Source organism: Mesoplodon mirus (assembly GCF_964341445.2).
Source record: "Mesoplodon mirus genome assembly, chromosome: 3".
Lineage (NCBI taxonomy): Eukaryota > Metazoa > Chordata > Mammalia > Artiodactyla > Ziphiidae > Mesoplodon > Mesoplodon mirus.
This window is the reverse complement of record NC_138978.1, coordinates 5,587,065-5,606,726: the sequence shown is the minus strand read 5'-3', so window position 1 is coordinate 5,606,726 and position 19,662 is coordinate 5,587,065. Positions and strand designations below refer to the sequence as shown.

Sequence of the window (19,662 nt, the reverse complement as noted above, 5' to 3'; positions counted from 1 at the left end):
GGCTGCAACTGCTCCCACAGGGTGAGAGCAGGGGAGTGGGGGGGAGGGGGATGCAGGAGTGGGGCTCAGATGACCTTGCTCAGCTCACGGGGAGAGGGCCCTGCCCCCAAGGATCCCAGAGGCGCCCAGGCGCAGGACGGCACCCGAAGGGTACAGGCGCTCCCTGACCTCCGGCTGGAACCAGCCAGGGCAGCCACAGAGCAAGGAGGGTGGCCTTATGTCTCGGTGCCTGGGGCAGTCCTGTCTATTGTCCAAGCTTAGTGATTAATAGCAGTCTGTCCTGCCTGATGTGGGCAAGGAGGTGTAGGTGCCCTACTCAGAGCTCAGACAGCTGAGGGGAAGGCCGGGTAACTGAGTCAGGGAGGCCCGCCCTGGGGGTGCAGAAGGTGGGCTGGCTGTCCTCTGGCTCTCCTGGTCCTCCGCGGGCTCCAGCCTCCTCTCCCGGCAGGGGGCCAAGCTCTGCCCAGGACAGGGTGGAGAGCACCACCTAGTGTCCAGGCAGGAGAAGGTCGAGCAGCGCGCCTCCCGGAGACTGGGGGGCGGGGGGGGGGTGAGGAGTGCAGCCTGAGGTCCTCCTTCCCCCACTTCTCCAGGCCAGAGAGGCCAGACCCTAGTTCCCCCGCTGCTCCTAATGCCAGCGAGACGTTCTCTCCTGCTCAGTCACCTGTTCTTGGGTGACCTGTCCTTGGCACTGGCCCATCCGTGCTCTGGAGGGACCCCGGCCTCGACACAGGACTGGCTATTGAGGCTCCACACAACGTTCCTGGAAGCAGACCTGGCCCAGGGCTGGCCTTGGGCATCAGCAGTAGGAGGGGGTGTTTCCAGGGATGAGGTGGAAGTGGGTCCCTCATAGCCCAGCACAGAAGGGAGATTCCCCTATGGAAGGGGCTCTCCCAGACTGGAAGGCCTTCCACCTGTGCTCTTGGATGGGCCTTCCTTCCTCTGCCTGGAATGGCTGGAGAAGTCATCTTACTGCTAGGCAATCAAAGTTTGGAGGGTAGTAGACAGCTCAGGACCAGGAGCCACAGGCAGGAGGCCTGCCTCTGCCCCTCGTAGCTGTGTGTCCTCAGGCAAGTGGCCCAACCTCTCTGGGTGGCATTTGAACTTTAGGGACCCTCTGGCCTTGACATTCTTTGGTTCTGATATATGGCTCCGCAGAGAGATTCGGAGTTCTGTCGGAGTGGCGGGGCTGGAGCCAGCATCCTTGGGCCCACAGGCTGGGAGTGGGCTCCTGGCTGGGAGATGTACCATAGGGCACAGGTCGAACCTGACTTTGGGATGCCTGGGGGCACCAGAGGCCAGCTCAGGGCACGATCCACCCTGGATCCTGGGCAATGGAAAAGAGCAGTGTCTTCAAAAGGCCACAGACAGTTACTCTGTGAGAAAAAAAGAAAGAAAGAAAGAAAAAAAACCCCCAGTAACCCCAATCAATAGCTGCTAGCATGAAGCCAGGGCTGCTGTGAAGAACAAAGGACTGCAGAAATTACTGGAGAACATCAGGACCTTCTCCATGGAAACTGCTGCGGGAGGGGCTCCGCATCCATCAGTTCAGGAGATGGTTTCCATGGCAACATCGGCCTGGCTGTGCCGAATCGCTGTGATGCGGGCACCTGACAGCTCTAATTTCAGCTTCCTGTGCCTGGTGCGGCAGGGGTGTCGGTGGAGGGAGATGACGCAGAAGCGTTTGGGGGAGGAGAGGCAGCCACACATGCTATCTGAGGTCTCTGTGCCCTGGGAGCCCTGAGTAAAGGACCTGGATTTCTGATGCCCCTAGGGCGGATCCTGGGGGCCCAGGGGCACCTCCAGCATAGGGGTGTGTGTGTGTGTGTGTGTGTGTGTGTGCGCGCGCGCGCGCGCGCAGGTGAAGAGGCAGACAGAGCAGAGGGGAAGCGGGAGCAGCCTGTGGTGGGGGAGGGATGCTCAAGAAGATGCAGCAAGATGGCCCTGGCCTTAGCATCCCTGCGAAGTGAGTGCCTGGGCACCCTCGAATTTTAGAGCTGGGTGAGGGTGCTGAGCGACTGGCTAGATCCGGGCTCCTGACACAGGTGGCAGGCAGGCTTCTTCCCAGCAGAGAAGGGGAGAGGGCGAAGGGTACCATGCCAGCCGGTATGAGGAGAGAGGAAGGACGGGGGAGAAGATGCTATCTCTGGTGGGAGAACCCAGGAGGGTCGGCCCCTGCTGCTGGACTGGGTGGGGGAGGACGGCGGGGAGGGAGTGGCCGGCAGAGCCGCTGGGGCCTCAACAGAGGCCTCTCCGAGCAGCCACGCTGGGCTCCAAAGGGCCCAGCTGGTGGCATCTGCGCATTTCCCAAATCAAATTGAATTTGAGCTGCTTTTGTTTCTGGGTAGCTGGAAGCACCGAGAGCTTCTGGAAAAGCGGGGCTGGCCGCTCCCTCTGCGAGGTGCCCGGGCCACCTTTCCTTTCTCGTTCCCATGCTGCCCTCGCGTGGCCAGCTGCTGAACTGACTTTCTCCGAGGTACAGTTTAGGGATCTGCAGGCCAGTGCTCGGATACAGGACAGAGAGGGCCAGGCCTGCCAAGAGCCCCTGACCAGTGCCCGCGGGTCCCAGGGGCTGGAAGGAGGGCCTCCGCCCGGGGATGTGCACTCAGCTCACAGGCTGAGTCCGGGGATGAAAAGCTCCTCCTGCCGCAGGGCACGGGCACCGGGGTGCCTCAGAGCACCCTGAGGAAGGACCCGATCTCCAAGGTCGGAGGACTTGGAGGGCCTTGAGGCCACCCCTGCTCAGCCACTTACAGATCAGGACACTGAGGCCCAGGAGGCAGGCCCGAGAGGCAGTGCCCCGACTCCCAGGTCTGACTTCCTTGAACCCCAGTCCCAGGCCTCCCTCCCAGCCCTTCTTAATTTGCTTTCTTTTTTTTTTTTTTTTTTTTTTTTTGCAGTATGCAGGCCTCTCACTGTTGTGGCCTCTCCTGTTACGGAGCACAGGCTCCGGACACGCAGGCTCAGCGGCCATGGTTCACAGACCGAGCCACTCTGCGGCATGTGGGATCTTCCCGGACCGGGGCACGAACCCGTGTCCCCTGCATCGGCAGGCGGACTCTCAAACACTGTGCCACCAGGGAAGCCCTTAATTTGCTTTCTTAATCCCCGTGGGGAACCAGCTGCTGGGCTGAGCTGACCTTTCACCCCAGGGGATGGGGTCACAGCGAGCCACACCAAGAGGAAACTGAGTCAGTCTTCTGGAGTCTTGGGGGTCCGTGGGGGTAGGGGGAGTTCCTGGAGGTGGGTGGAAGCGGCAGGGCCGCTGGGGCTCTTGGCTCAGTCCTGACAACCCAGTGAGGAAAGTGCTAGCATTGCTCCAGTCTTAGAGACAGGAAAGGCAGCGACCTTGCCCAAAGTCACCACCGGCTAGTAAAGTGGGGGGGCAGGATTTGAATCCAGACTGTCCAGCCCCAGCCCCGTGCTCCTCATCACGTAGGGCAGCCACCTCTGGACACCTGAACTGTGATGAGCCTGCTGCCCGAGGACACAGTGCACAGGCACAGCAGCTCTTACACCTGCTATATTTCTGGGATGCTCCTGTCCCAAGGGGGCGCCACTACCTGGGCTGACGTGGCATCTGAGAGCTGGGGGCATTCATACACAGTGAGCAGCCTCTTCGCCACGGCCGAGGCAGGAGGACACGAAAAGGAGCACAGTGGGCCGTGAGTTGTGATGGCCACAGAGTAATAACCAATAACATAACAATAAACTATTGATCACTTACTACGGGCCAAAGACTTTACCAAGAAGCAAGTACTATTATCACCCCCATTTGATAGGTGAGCAAACTGAGTCACAGGGAGGGAAAATCACAGCAGAGCCAGGACTGACACCCAGGGGTGCCCCCTGAGACATGCCCTTCACCCTGGGCCTCAGTGTCCCCTTCACCAGGGCCTGGGGGAGACTGGGAAGCCGACACGGGCTCTCAGAGATGCTGCACTTCTCAGGGAACCCCGTTCACCCTGTCCCAACTCGGGCATCGTCCTGGGAGCCCCTGCCAGCGCCTGGGGCTGGAACGTGCACGGGTTTAGCCAGCATCCCTGCTCTGCCCACGTCGGAAGAACTTCTGCGGGGATTGCATCACTGCCTTGACGTACCCCATGAGCTTCAGGGTCTCTCAGGAGCACCCTTCCCTTGGTGTTTTGGGCAGCAGCCCCTGCCCTCACGTCTGGGGAAGGTGGCAGTGGAGCCAGGGGAGCCGTGGGCAGCCACCTCCCAGGGGAGGAAGTGCCAATCTGGGCCCCAGTATGCTGCTCTCCAAGCACCTGGCAGGCGCACTGGGAGGGGTCAGGGAGCGTGTCCTATTGGTCAGCAGGAGGTCAGGGAACGCTCGGGCCACTCTGTCCCCTTCCTACGCCATTCTACTTCAGAGGAAAAGCAAAGGTTCCTTCCTTAAGCACCTGGGCCACCGTGGCAAGACCTGGGTCGTCCTGCGGTCCTGGGCTTTGGAGCAGTGATTCTCAACGTCAGATCTCAGCCCCCCCCCGGAAGTGAGACAGACTGTGGGGTGGGGGGATGTCTTTGATTTTGCAGAGGCTGGATATACCACCAAAATCTCACAGATGACTCTTTGGAAGCTGTACCCTCCCTCTCAATTTGATGGGAATTTGTTTTTGCTTTGTTTTGTGAAACAAATCAAAAGCAATGGATACAGATGGTCTATAGTGGTGATTTCCAAATTTTTTTCCAGCAGCCCTAGGATGCTTTTTCGGAAAAAAAAAAAAAAAAAAGGCAAAGCAAAACATAGGTGGAATCTTAAGACATCAGCCAGGTGACAGCGGTGACAGCAAACCTTGCTCTGGCAGAGTTGGGAGGGCCACCTGGCCTCCGAGGAGACCCCTGATTTTAAAGCTACTTGCTCCTGTGAGGACTGAGAACACCGCTTGAGAGAGATGGGGGTATTTCGGGCACCGTGGGGACGGAGGGAAGGGACAACCGCATGGTCCAGAGCTTCGAGGGAGGGGCAGCCACACGCAAACGAGCATCCCTTGCTGGGTGCTGGCTGGGGGGCAGGTGAGGCTGGTGCGGGAGGCTACGGCAGTGACAGCTTACCTCCGGGTAAGACCACTCTGGCGAGTAGTCGGTCACCATGAACACCCGTCCGCTCTGCTGCAGCATGCCCAGGGTGCCCGGGGCTGAGGCGGCCGAGACCACCTCGGCAACGTGCATGTAGGCCATGGTGCTGGCCCCGCCCTCGGCGCTGCTCAGCTGCAGGCTCCCCTGCTGGGGGCTGCAGCAGGGGATGCACATCTCTGCCTGGGTGAAGGGGGCACGGGCCCCGTCCTCTGACTGCGAGAGTGCTGCGCCATCCCCCGACACCAGCTGGTGCCCGTAGATGGTGCCGCTGCCCCCCTCCACGGAGATGAAGTCGTTGATCAGGTCGGAGAACTGGTTGCCGAAGGAGATGTCGAAGTGGTCCAGGCTGAGCTCCATGTTGGAGGCGTTGCCCAGGCCGGGCTGGGCCACGGGGTAGAGTCCCTGCACCACGTTGCCCGGGAGGAGGGGGACGCCGCCGGCGCTGCGGATGACCCCGGTGGGCTCGGGCTGCAGGTAATGCTCGGAGCTACAGGCCTGCAGCTCCCCGGACTTGATCAGGGCCTCACCCCCTTCGGCCACCTGCGAGGTCTCCATGGTGACCTCCCCTTCCGCCGCCATGGCCTGGAAATTGGCCTGAAACTGCATGAGGTGGAGGGAAGAAGTGGACTCAATCCGTGTCTCCACGTGGCCGCTGCAGGAGCTGGTCTGTGACGACGCCTCCGTTTTCACCGTGGGCATCACAAAGGCGCCCCCAGAGTCACCCAGGCTGCTGTGGGCATTCTGCTCAATGGGGAGGGGCTTGCTGGCGTCCTGCAGGAAGAAGCTCGGGGAAGGGGTCTGGTGGACGTGGGGGCCCGTCTGGCTGAAGCTGGACGTGTAGTCCTTGTTGGAGTCTATTGCACTGAAGTCCATCTGCTCCAGGGTGGTGCTGGGGCTCAGGCCGCCGCCCGACGGCAGGAGGCTGGAGCCCGCGCTCAGGGTGAGGGAGCTGGAAGCCGCGGCCGCCGCGGAGGAGGAGTAGGCCTCTTTGGCCATCTGCTGCTCGAAGGAAGTGTCCTCGGTCTTAATCTCCTTGGTCAGGACGGTGGTGAAGCTGAAGCCCCTCTCCACTGGCGGTGAGTGTCGCATGTTGGTGCTGACCATCTCGGCTTTCAGGCCTCCGCCCCCGTACGTCTGGCCCTGCTTTGGGTTGTTGAGGAAACAGTCGGGGTCAAAGTTCATGGTGGTTTCTGGAATCTTCCGGCCCCCGTCGAGGGTGGTGGAGAGGACGAGCTCTTCGGACACATTGGTGGGCAGCATGGACAGGCTCTCCGAGCTGCCCGTGGTAGGGAAGGCGAACTTGTGGCCGTCGGAACTCACGGCCAGGACGAGGCCCTGAGAGGCGTCGGGCGACAGGAGGTGTTGGTTGGGGCCTGCGGTGGGGGACATGGTGTACACGGCCTCGCTGGTGACCTCGGACATGAACACCGTGGCGCTCTGGGACAAGCTCCCCATCACGGAGGCCACCGCCATGCTGGACACACCCGTGACCACGGGGCTGTCCGCCATGTCCGGGTCGCTGTTGAGCCCGCTGCTGATGGACACGGGGGAGCTCTGGGTGGTGTCGGGGACCTCCACCTGGTTGGTGGAGGAGACCTCGGTGCTGTTTTGGTGCAGCAGGACCGGCTTGGCCACCTTGCCGTTCCTCTTCTCGCGGCTCAAGCCCTTGCCGTGGCTGTGCTCGTGCTTGCCCTCGGAGACATCGTTGTGCTGCACCTCCGCGTGGCCCCCGTAACCCCCCGCCCGCGGCTCCACCTTCGGCGAGATGATGCGGTGTTTGGCGCTGTTACACTTGTGCACGCTGCTGCCCGCTCCTGCGGAGATCAGAGGCGCCACACGCGCGCACGCACACGCACACGCACACACACACGCACACACGCAGAGCGTCAGAGCTAAGACTGCAGTGGGCCCTGTCCCTGAGCGCCGGGGTCTGGCAGAGCCCAGCCTGGGAGTCCAGGCTGGCCCTGGCCCCTCGGGGCTGCCGTGGGACAAACACTCAGGGACTCAGGTCCTGTTACCCCACCCCGGGTTCTCAGGTGCCCTATGTAACCACCCTCCGGACTGGGGCGCTTTGTCCCTGGCGCTGTTTTCAAATAGTAATTGAAGAGCCCCAGTGCACAGGAGGCGGGGAAGGAGAGGCGGGGGAGAGTGTCGCACTCCAGGAAAATCCTTCCCACCTTCCGAGGTGTACTCACTCACTGGAACGGCTCAGCCTGGGATGGCAGCCGGGGCCTTCTCCCCTCCCCCGAAAGTTTTCATGCCTGTTCAGGCCACAGTGTCCCAGGAAGCCCCTCTGGGACTGAAAGCCGGTGGTTGGTGGTAGGGGGCTGGGGGTGCAGTGGGTAGAGAGCAATGTACTCTCCCTGGACCAGCTCTTAGGCCCCAGGACCAAAGAGGGTTCTAGACTTTATTCCAGAGGCAGAAAGGTATTTGGGGCCACCCCCCCCAACTCCATTTAGCTAGCCCGGGCCTATCGTTGGCTCTCTGTGGGATGAAATCCTTTTAAAGACCTGAGCAAGGACCCAGCCCTAACCCCCAGTTCAGTGGCAGAGAAGAAAGAACCTCAGGCTCTGAGCGTGGACCCAGCCCTAACCCCCGGTTCAGTGGCAGAGAAGAAAGAACCTCGGGCTCTGAGCGTTTCTGAGCCCGTTGCACCCAGGGCTCTGCCCTCAGGCCTCCACTCCTGTGTAATTTTCATTCCATCTGATAAGGGTGACTCTGCTTTTGATAAAAGGGTGAATTCTCCCCTGATCCAGTTACAGACTCACCAAGATCCCTAAGTATGGGAAGACTTCGCAGTGAAGTGACATGACCCTCTAATGGAAATAGCTAATGAAGGCAGCTAGGGAGTGAAGAACCACATTTCCAAGAGCAAATACCATCATCGGAAACACAGACACATCAGGACAGAGGATGTGGGCCGCTTTACATTCTTGGAGGAGACAGGTGAAAGCAAGAGGTTTAGCTTGAGTGGTCCCCCTGGCTCAGGGCTGACCTCCCAGAAAAGCCTGTGTCGGCCCAGGGACCTGGGCCCCTGCTGCTGATGCCCGAGATCCCAGGGCCCAGAGGGCATCTGCCACGGGTAGATGTGGACAGAGACCCAACCCTGTGCACTCCTGACTCTGGTGCCCACATTCCTAGAGGGCGCTACCTCTCCGGAAACTGCTCCTCCTGCCCAAAGTGGGCTGCCCGCCAGCCCCGCCAGCCCCGCCGGGCAGGACGAGGGAGAGTTGCCCTGGGTGCTTGTGCTGTGGCCTGGCTCCTGGCTGACCCCTCTCCCCTTGTGGTCATCACACCCGCTGCCTGGCGGTGCCCCCTCTGCCCACATGCCCACTGGGGGCGACCCCGCTCACCCAGGCTGCCAGTGCAGAGGCAATTGTGGGTCCGCGGCTGTGGCTTGGTCTGGTGGCTGTCAAGGATCTGCTGTACCAGCTGCTCCACCGAGAAGCCCGAGCTGCTGTTCCCGTTGCTGCAGGTCCACTTGATGCCGTGGACTGTGGGGAGAGAGGCGGGGCGGTCAGAGGCCACGGCTGCGGGGGGCAATCCTGCGAGGGCCGGGACCTGGGCCCGCCCTGAGCGCGGCCCCCTCTCTGCTGGGACGCTGGCTCCAGGGACCATGAAGGGATGGCCGTAAGGAGTGGAGGAGAGAGGAGGGTAGAGAAGGGAGAACCAGGCTGCCCCACCAGACCCCGCCCCCTGGGGACCAGTGTGCGCCCCCCTGCCTCCTGTCTTCCTTTCCTGTGGCGCATGGCGGGGTGGTGTGTGGCAGTAGAGGCCCAGGGAGTTGCTTTATTTTTTTTCGCAAAGACCAAGTACATCGGGTGGCTCTTCAAGGGGTCCTGGAGTGGAGGGGACAGAGAGCGAGGATGGGGAAGGAGAGGTGCCGGAGGCTGAGGGACCTCCCCAGACCGCAGGTCGCGGAGATGTGGAGACGTGGTGGAGGTTGGGGAGAGTGGCTCCCATCCCGGCGGGTGGCGGAGGGGGAGCGCTTCAGCCTCCTGCTCTCATCAGACTTCCCGGCCTCGAGGGATGGCAGACTGGGCACAGTGGGTGCCCCCTGATGGCCCGCCACCCGGAAGGCCGCCCTGGGGGTTTGGCTCCACCCTCCTCAACCCTGGACCCCTGGTGTCCCTGGTGTTGGAGTGGGGGACCCAGCATGGCTGAGGGTGGGCTCCCCGCCTGCCTGGCAGGATGGGGCTGGAAGCCTAAAATAACCGACTTGCCTGGCTGGGTGTGTGGACTGACTGAGTTTCACGCCCGCTTGCTCTGCTGTGTTCTCTCAGCTGGAGCAGACCTGGCTGAGAGGCGGGGGGCTGAGCCTGGGGGTGCCTCTCTGGTGGCTCTGGGGGGCCGGGTCCAGAGGCAGTGAATCCACAGCCCTGGGGCTGCAGCTGGTGCCTGGGGCTTCAGGAGGGACCCAGGTCCCTATGAAGGGGGTGGATGGTGGGAGCTGGTGGTCTGGGAGGAGGAGCAGGGCATCAGGGCACTGGGGCAGGTTAGAGAGAGGCCAGGGGCTTTGCCAGTGCAAGAACAATTTGCCTTCTCCTGATCTCACGTGGACTCCATGGGAAGAACGGTCACAACTTGCAGAGCCTGCCTTTGCTCTGTGAGGGGCACAAGGAGACACACAGGGAGAGTCTACACAGCGGGTAGGAGCTGGGTTGGGTTCAGATGTGGATTGGAGTCCAGGTTTTGTTCTGTACTTGCTGTGTGAATTTGGCCAAGTCACTAAACCTCTCTGAGCCTCAGTTTCCTCATCTGCAAAATGGGAAGACAAGAGTATCTGCCTCACAGGGTGGCCCGGAGGAAACCCAGTCTCCTGCCTGGCACAGCCAAGAGTAGCTGTTGTCATAACCGTTAATGTTGATGATGGCAACGACAGCGACACACAGCACGCGATGCTGGCCTTGCCCCACAGCTTGGTCGATGCTTTGGGAACAGGCCTGGAGAAGGCAGCTTCTTGCTGTGAAATCCATGGACGGCTCAGCCTTGGAACGCTGCAGGGAGAGCTCCACGGCGCCGTCCGCCTCATGCCTCAGCTCCTTGTCTGCTCCTGCGCCTTCATGTAGAACTTCAGTGGTTTTTCAAAGGAAGCCCCGGTGTGAGGGTCGTGATCTGCTGGGAATCCCCGAGGCCGCCGCTTTTCTTCTCCGTGCACCTGCCCAGGTGTTCGCCCAGCATCCTCGCCTCCACTCCATTCTGATGAGGCTCTGGCCCCTCGGGAGGTCTTCTGGGCTCTGCCACTTATTTCTTCAAAAGCGCTGGGGCCCCAGCCCTGCTCCTGGCGGTCCCGAATTCTGGCGGGTCATTGACAGGGGACGGTGGCTGAGTGGCTTCTGCCTCGGGCTAGCTCAGCTGCCTGGGTTTGAAGTCGTGGGCGCCTGTTTGGAGCCCTGTGTGATGCGCATGCCCAGGGGTTGGGTGTTTGCAGCCCACCTTTCTGCGGGTGGACGGCGCCTCCCCTTGGGATCCCTCGGGAAAATCCCCGGCAGCCCCAGGAAGCTTGCACTCCCGCTGGCTCAGGCCCACCTCCTGTCTGGCAGCTGGAAGGGACAGCCTAAGCCAGGGGTTTGCAAGCCTCATCATAGCTGTGGAGCACTTTTCGCAAATAAACCTCTACCTGGAAATCCAATATGGAAAAGAGATCACAGCAGAAGGGGCCTGGCCCAGGCAGGACTTAGGGGTCAGGGCGTGTCCTCACACCTGGGCCCCCCTTGGCTGAGGATCTTTTCCAGAATCCTCATTTTATAGATGAGAAAACAGAGGCTGAGGGTGGGGGCCAGAGGGCAGGACTCAAGCCGCTGTACACAGATGTCCTGTCCCAGCTGTCCATCCCCTGCCCCAGCCCAGAGGTTCCGGAGGGGTGCCCAGACTTTTCTTTAAAGCTCTGCACGAGTTCCTCGCATGCAGTCAGGATGGCAAACACCGGGCTCTGTCTTAAGCCGAGTCTGCAGATTCTGCAAGCGTGAGGCCAGAAGCATCTCCAGAGCTCATCACGGGCGCTTCTACCTGTGCAGGGCTTGGAGCAGGGGCTCTTTGCACAGCCAGACCAGGTGTTCCCAGGGAACCCTCTCTGGCCCACCCGAGTCTGAACTTGAATCTCTGGAGACATGAGCTAGGCTCAGGCAGCCCCACCTCTGGCTTCTGGCTGCAGGACCCCACCCCACCCAAAGGTCTGGGGTGCTGGCTTTGGGTGGGCTCGCTAACCCCCGGACTGCCAGTCGCCTCTGCTGGAACGTTCTGGCATTTTGGACCAGGCCCCCCCTGTGCTGACAACTGCCGCTCAGACCAGCCTCCTCCAGCCCCCGTGCGGGCGCCGCTCCTGCGTTATTCCTGCTTCTTGTTCGTCTCCTCATGTTGTGAAGGTTATAAAATGGAAAACCCAGTGAAGGGTGACAGATTGCAAGCAGAGAATTTCTGGATGCTTAATGCAAATTACCTACTGTCTTAGCGCATCCAATATGCAAATTGCCTCCCTCCCCCTCTGGTGGGGGAGGGGAGAGGAGCCCCCTCCTCGGAGGTGGTGAGCCGTTAGTATCGGATATCAAATACTATCAAGACGGCTTTTAACATGTCATGCTCCGCTTCCCGACACGTAACCAATCAATGGGAGAGGAGATTTCTATTGGGAAAAGCGTGCTTTATGGAAGGAAGGTTGATACACACGCACGCTGGCCCCCTCCCCCTCCACTGCCTCTCCTCCTTCATAAAAGCAGCTAAAGGGAAACCCATTAAAGGTCATGAACTGGGGTGGAGGGCACAGAAAGAGAAAAGGGAATACACCCCCACTCCCCCCCCAAATCACCTCTTTGTGGCTCTGGGCCACATCGTCCCCTCTGCCCTCTGAGTCTCGGTGGAGGGCTCCTCATTCCCAGGCCACAGTCGGCCACCTGGGGGTCGGGGGTGGCCTGAGTGTTTCCCGCCGAATCCCTGGCCGGGGAGCCTCTAAAGCTCCCCATGCAGGAGGTCTGGAGGGTGCTCCCGGGCTGCTCAGGTGATGGAGGGGGGCCTGTCTTGTGTGCCCAGGAAGGCTGGGGCAAGGAAGGTACCAGAGAGGGAGAAGGCGGGCATGGGTGACTCCTCACAGGCCTGCACAGGACAGGAGTGGCCAGTGGGCCACACTGGCCAGAGGAAAGTGGGGTGCTGCAGGGTACTTCTGCGGCTCCGCCCATAGTCCTGCTGCTGCCCAGGGCCCCCTGCCTCTGGGCCCGACACTGGCTCTGCCAGGCGGAGTGCAGCAGGCCCTGTGGGAGGACTGGTCTGCAAGCTGACGGTGCTGACGTGGCCTGAACACGACCTCCCTAACGACCTCCCAGAGCTGGGCAGCCGGGCTAACACTAATCTGAATAATCAAAAGGAAATCGGTGACGACAGCATGGGGCCACGCTTTGGAGAGCATCTTCTGATGAGCAATTCACCCAAGAGGCAGCCAGCTGCTGGGAAGAGTGTAACTGAGATCTGGAGGACGGGGCTGGGGAAGGTATGGGGTTGAATCCCCCACCCCCACACCTGCCTGGGGCCAGCTGCCAGCTGAGGGCCACTTGGCTCATGCCTGCTTCATCCCAGCCTTGTGGGGGGGTGTAGGTGGTGAGCTTTGGCCAGGTAGGCTTAACGTGACCCCAGGTTGAGCTGCCCTGTCACTCTGTTATGGACAGAATTGTGTACCCCCCAAAATTCTTAGGTTGAAACCCTAACCTCCAATTTGAGCATATTTGGAGATAGGGCCTTTGGGAAGATAATTAAGGTTAAATGAGGTCCTAAGGGTGGGTCCTAATCCAACAGAACTGGTGTCCTTATAAGAAGAGGAAGAGACACCAGGGGCGAGCACACAGAGGAAAGGTCATGTGAGGACACAGCGAGAAGGCGGCCGTCTGCAAGCCAAGGGGAGAGGCCTCCACAGAAACCACCCCTGCCCACACCTTGATCTTGAACTTCCAGCCTCCAGAACTGTGAGAAGTAAATTCCTATGGCTTAAGCTGCCCAGTCTGTGGTGTTCTGTTATGGGAGCCCCAGTGGACATCAGGGCTCAGGCCTGAGCCCTACATGCCCCTGGGAGGGACCCACCCTGCCCTGGTGCTGCACACGTTGGGTGTGTATGTTTGAGGGGCATGGAGATCTTCCCAGAATGCCTCCTTTTGAAACCGAGCAGGACCCTGTGGGGCTCCTGGGTGCAGAAACCTTTCTGTCCCCTGTTTCTTCTTCGTAGGGAACAGACTCCAGACTCCATGACCTTCCCTGAGTCCCAAAGGGCAGATATGAACAGTTGCTAAACAAGGGAGGAGCAGCCGAGAAACCACCTGAGGCGAGATTAGAGGAACCAGAGAAGCTCATCAAGAGGCCACCTGAGACAAGATTGGAGGGGTGCAGCCCCTGCACACACTCTAATCTTATCAGCAACCCCATGCTTGAACTATTGCTATAAAACTTCTCATCAAATCCTCCCGGGGTGGGACATGGAGTTTTTTGGAGCAGGAGCCTGCTGTGCCCCCCTTTGCCTGGCAAAGCAATAAAGCTGTTCTTTTCTACTTCACCCAAAACTCTGTTTCCGAGATTCGATCAGGCGCCGGTGCACAGAGGCTGAGCTTTGGCATCACTTGTGCTGCCGCTTTAAACCTTACCCTTCCATCCAGCACATGCCAGCTCAAGCCTCACCTCCCCCTGGAGGCCCTCCTGGTTACTCTAGCTCTCGTCCCCACTGGAGCCAGAGTCTGACTCATGGGGACAGGATGTTATCGAGGGGACCTTCTCTATCCCCCGTGCTTCGAACCATGCCTGGCACATAGCAGATGCTCAGCAAAGACTGGTGGAGTGAATAAACGAATGGGTGGTTTCTTAGTCACTCACACCCTCTCCAGCACTGCTCCCTTTTTGTTTCATCCATTCATTAATTCCCCCAATGAACTGTAAGCAGAGCTCACATCTCAATAATAATAACAAAAATAATATCTACTGAACCGACACTACCTGCTAGGCATTGTGCTAGGTTCTTTATATGTTGACTCCATTATAAAAAGAAATAAATCACAATAATATCTACCCTTGATTATCTACTGTGGACAGGGCACTGGGCAGTGGTTCTCCAAGTGTGGTCCCAGCTGCCGTAAAATCACCTGGAAAGATGTTAGAAATGCACATTGCCGGGCCCCACCCAGCCCTATAATGAATCAGAAACTCTGGGGAGGAGGCTCAGATCTGTGTCCTACCCTCCAGGGGAATCGAGGCTGGCTCAAATTTGAGACCCATTGGTCTAGAGATTACATCTCTCATCTCTCAACGATCCTTTGAGGCCGAATTATTGTCCCGTTTCATTCATGTGAGAACCAAGACTCGGGAAAGTTGTGTAACTTGCCCAAGGTCACTCAGCAGATAAGTGGGGGTGGGGAGGGGTCGCAGTTTCCACTGAGCCATCTGCCTCGGATGGGTCTTCCCAGGCTGCATCCTTCCTGGACCAAGGAATGGCCGGACGATTAATCACGGGCAGGGGAGGGAGGGCTACTCCCATCAGAAGGCCGAGATTCTTTCTACTCACTTCAATTCCTAGAGAGAGGGATTCCGCGATTTCCTGGGGGCTGGTGAGTGTGCAGGAAACCCAGAGCCCCTGGGGCTAGGCCAGGTTCTGTCCCCCAGCCCGCCGCCCACCCAGCTGTCTCCTGCCCTGACTATGGAGGGTGCCGGCGGCCTCAGAAGGGCCCGGTGGGCTGGAGGCGGGGAGAGGCAGAAGTTCTAGAGCCCCTGCCTCTTCCCTCACAACCTTCCTCACTCAGGGCTGGGCCAGGCGGGCAGCCAGGCCGGAATGTGCGGCCACTCAGACCAGCTGGCCTGGCCACCCAGACCAGGGCAGAGGAAGCTTGCCTTGGGCCTCCCAAGGGCAGGGCAGGAAGTGAGAGGCAGGGCCTGCTGTGCACCTGCTCTTGGAGCAGAAGAAGCGAGAGAGGGAGGGAGGCCCGTGGGAGAACCTCTCAGCATCTGAACCTGGGCCGCTGGGGATCCCGGGGGGGTCCCCAGCCTCGTTCACCGAAGCCAGGGGGTGAGTTACGGGAAATTTCTATGAAAGGCAGGGAGCCCGAAGAAAGACTCTTCCCAGAGAACATGGGAACCGTGGGAGCAGTTTGGCTCCTTGTCTGGATTTCTAGTCACTGGAGGTCAGATGGGGTGGGGAGGGGACACCGAGTCACAGACGGGGGTGGGATGTGTGTGGGGGGCCCAGAGGCAGTCTTCTTGGTTGTCCTCTGAAGCCTCAAATGTTGCTTCCCGAGGTGGCTGCCCCAGGCAGTGGTAGAACTTTCCTGAAGGGCAGGGAGAACCTCTGAGCTCAGTGCCTGGCTAGCTGTACGGGAGGGAGGGGCTGAGACTCAGGAACATCCAGAGCCTCTCGGCGGGCGGTGGGGGGGACTTCCCTGGCGGTCCAGTGGTTAAGACTGCACTTCCACTGCAGGGGGCACGGGTTTGATCCCTGGTAGGGGAACTAAGATCCCGCATGCTGCGTGGCAAAATAAATAAGTAAGTAAGTAAGTAAGTAAATAAATAAAATATTGAAAAAAGCAAAACAAAACAGAGCCTGTGGGAGACAGGCCGGCAGGACCATGCTGGCCAGGGGTCAGGGGTCCCAGTGGCTGCAGCTCTTTTCCTCACATGCATGTGATCTTGGGAAGATCTTTGATTCCTCTTGGCCTCCGTTTCCTCATCTGTAAAATGGGTGCCTCCCACTGGTTCACCTGATGACACATCTCTGTTCCCCAAGGGACTTCAAAGACACAAGTGGGTCCCACACCCCGGATTCCGATTCAGTGGCGTCCGCAGGAGATCTGAGTCAGGACAGGGTTGAGGGCCCCGAATGAGATGACCCTTCCTGCTCTGAAACGTCATGCCTGGAACACTTTGGAAAGGAATTAGACGGTCAGAAAGGCCTACTCTGGAAGGCCCCTCACCCTGAGGCAGCCCCAGGAGCTGGTGCGAGCAAGCTGCCTGCCCTCCTTTTCTCTGTGGGGCTCTAACTTCTGGAAGGATAATAGGCCCGTCGGCTCTGGAGCTTGGGTCACCACGGTAACGGCACAGGTGGCGCCTGCCGGGATGGACATTTGGCTTTCTTTGCACAGGAAGAGGTTTCTTGGTGCTGTGTCGAGCAGGTGACAAGTGGCATGTTGGTGACAAAGAAAATCTCCCCACCTCCCAACAGAGGCTTTTGGGGGGCCTTTCTCTTGGCCCCCAGCAGCCTGCGCTCATCCAGTGCTTCCACCCCGGGACTCAACTCTCCGTAAAGACCCACACAGAGGTGACTGTTTAACTGCTGTCCAGACAGGTCCCCTTGGAGACAGAAATGGGCACTGTGATAATTTGTCTGGACAATGGTGTCACCTGGACGCTCCCAGGCAACCCGGACCTGTGGTCACCCTACAGACGAACCACGTGAGAGAGGTGGGCAGGAGAGGGACCACCAGACGCCTCTCCAGGAGTGAATGAGCCCGTTTGGATGGCTCCAGTTGTTGACACTAGAAAGCTGTCTCCATGGCAACAAGGTCAATGGGAAATGGCAGCCACGTTGGTTTAATTTTCACTGTATTCTTGTTGACAGGAGTAAAGGCCCGGCTTCTGATTTCTTGGTTCAACTGGATAAAATTTTCATTAGATTTAACTTCTCATATCCAGACACCCACATATGATTCAATTTCCCCATCTCACCCTCAGCTCATTCTCCTACTGGTCCTGAGGACAACATTTTCAGAAATCTCATTTCGAGGAGTGTGCAGGCTGAGCGGGGACAGGATGGCGTGTGTGTATGCGGGCACGCATGGGCTGTGTCCCAAATGGGCTTGTAATTCCTGGTTCTGAATGTCAGGGGATGTGGGGCATAAGACCCCCCTTTCCATCTTTTACCAGGAGGCACCGGCTTTGTTCCAACAGTGAACAAGCCCAGGGAAAGACAGAGGGTCTGAGGACTTCTTCCAGGTGGGAGGGACCTCAGAGGTGAGGGGCGGGGAGAAGGGCTTTCCCAGCTGGGAGCTGATGTGGGCCGCTTAGGCCGCACCAGCAGGAAATTGAGGCCACGTGGGGATGCAGCTCCCCGTACCTCTGCACTTGACCTCACAGGCAATCTCCTAGAAGCTCAGTGGCATAAAAAGTGGCCTTGGCTGAGTGTTTCCGCACCGGCCCCGCTCACTGGGCCAAGGATGTGCATTGTGGAGTGATTTGAGTCTCGCAGAATCTCCTGATTTGCTGAGTGGCATTGTTACCGAGGCCGGGAATTCTTTGCTCTGTAGTGAGAGCGTGCGTGTGCTTGAAGTTCTCTGATTGTCTAGCAATGTTGGATGGAAGCCCGATTTGGCAGTGGTGGGGAGAAGAAGCTTTAGCCATTCTCCCACATCTGGGAGCCACGTGGGCTCTGAATTCTCTTCTCTTCGGGGCTCGACTGCAGCCCCTTCTCCCAGGCTCTGCCCAGGGGCAGAGGTGGCAGGAGTGACCACCTGTCTGCCAGCCCCTCTGGGCCACGAGCAGCAGGGGCAGGGGACCAGGTTTTTGGGTTCCAGAGGGTCTCCGTCTTACTTTTGGGAGACCCTGGACTCAGATCCCTCCTCCGTGTGCCCGGAGGTGGTGCCTGCAGAAAGGCAGGTGCCCTAGAAAGCTCCTACCAGAACCTTCAATTTTCAAAGAGAAGCTGAAAATCTGGAGATTAAAATGTTGGCAACAAATTCTAAGTTTAACAAAATCACCCCCCAGCATGAGCAGGGCTGTGTCAGCTCTGGGAGGTGGTCAGGCACACCCTCCCCACCAGCACAGAGGGGCCCCCATCCAAGCTCCTGGAATTAGTGGATGGCAGAGTCGGAGGAGGGGGATTCTGTAACAGCCGGGGTTGCACGGCGCCCAAGTGGCCCTGAGGGGGCAAGTAGCCAGCAAGCGACAGGAAATCAAAATAAGTATTTCTCTTTCAGTTCTCTGATTTGGGGGACAAACCAGCTAAATAAAATTTAGCCCAAGGGAGAAAGGCACGTTTGCAAAACAAGCCTGGATCCTCCCAGCAGAGCAGGAAAAGGAAGTCATCCCTATTTAAAACCAGCCTATCCTACTAAGTGAAGTAAGCCAGACAGAGAAAGACAAATATGGTATGATATTGCATATATGTGGAATCTCAAAAAAAAAAAAAAAGGGGACAAATGAACTTATTTACAAAACAGAGAGACTCACAGACATAGAAAACAAACTCCTGGTTACCAAAGGGGAAAGTGGGGGGAGGGATAAATTAAGAGTTTGGGATTAACATATATACACGACTACATATAAAATAGATAACCAACAAGGACCTACTGTAGAGCACAGGGAACTCTACTCAATATTTTGTAGTAACCTATAAGGGAAAAGAATCCGACAAAAAGAATAGATATGCATATATGTATACATTTGAATCACTGTGCTGTACACCTGAAACTAACACAACATTGTAAAGCAACTAGACTTCAATTAAAGAAAACAAATCAGCCCTGCCTCTTCCGGCCTCTCCACTGCCTGCTCTCCCCTGCGCCAGGCTGGGGGGTGCCCGGGAGGCATCCTAGAGAGAGTGGGAGATGTAAGGAGACCCACCCTGCCTGCTCTTCATCCCTGCAGCTCCTAAGCAAAGAGACAAGCAAGATGGACAGGGGACTCCTCCCCAGGCCCTTGTGTGCTGAACCGCCTCCCTCCGTGACTCCAACTCCCGCTGACACAGGCAGAAGCCTGGGCCTCACAGGCTTTACCCACTGTTAACGCCTCTGCAGTTAGGGAAAGAGCTGCGGTCCTGGGCCCTGGGCCCACCACGGGGATGCAGATGTGCTTCCCTTTATGGGGCTCCAGGGTTTCTCATGACTTCCAGTCAGTAAGTGTCTGGCAAGACCCCATTATGGGCCTGACACTAACATCTAACGTTCAACCCAAGGAAACTTCTAGGGTTGGTACCATGTCTTAATCCAGAGTCTATGGAAAGACCTCACGGGGTCCTGAAACACCCAGAAGTGATACACCCTACTCTTTGCATAAGTTCAAGATCAGCATTGCCTCCCGTGCCAGCCTCACTTCCACATGGATCTGAGAATCAGCTGATACCCAAAGAGGCCTGTGGCCCCCAAAAGGGGCCGACCCTGATCTCTGCAACAGGCCTCCTTGGCTGGCTTCTCGCTGGAAACTGCATTAGGCTAGGATCTCTCAAAAAGCAGGAGAATCTTGCTTGTTAAAAATTTCAGATTCCTGGGACGTCCCTGGCAGCCTAGTGGTTAGGAGTCTGCACTTTCACTGCCCTGGCCCGGGTTCAGTCCCTGGTCAGGGAACTGAGATCCCGCAAGCTTCATGGCAAAAAAAAAAAAAAAAAAATCAGATTCCTAGGGCCCTGCCTTTTATCAACCTGCCCCGGAGGTTCTGATATGGACCACTGCTCCCGGCACTGAGCCCATGTCTGTGCCCAGGCTCTGCGGGCCTTGAAGGACTGGCAGGGGGTGGTGGGCAGCGAGAGGTGGGGGAACCACAGCTGCTCTGGCTTCCCTGAGCCCCCGTGGTGGGCGGCCTGGAGGTGTGCACGCTCATCCCTGACTCCCAGTCTCTCACTCCTACCCTGAGTCTAAC

At 58.4% G+C, this 19,662-nt stretch overlaps 1 protein-coding gene across 1 annotated transcript in view; it reads right to left on the bottom strand.

The window, feature by feature from the left end:
- CAMTA1 (calmodulin binding transcription activator 1) overlaps nucleotides 1–19,662 on the bottom strand; it is a 916,345-nt gene that overhangs the window by 85,777 nt on the left and 810,906 nt on the right. Inside the window, 2 exon segments of the mRNA XM_082612607.1 lie at nucleotides 5,056–6,893; nucleotides 8,433–8,573. Coding sequence (XP_082468733.1) covers nucleotides 5,056–6,893; nucleotides 8,433–8,573 — 1,979 coding nt within the window.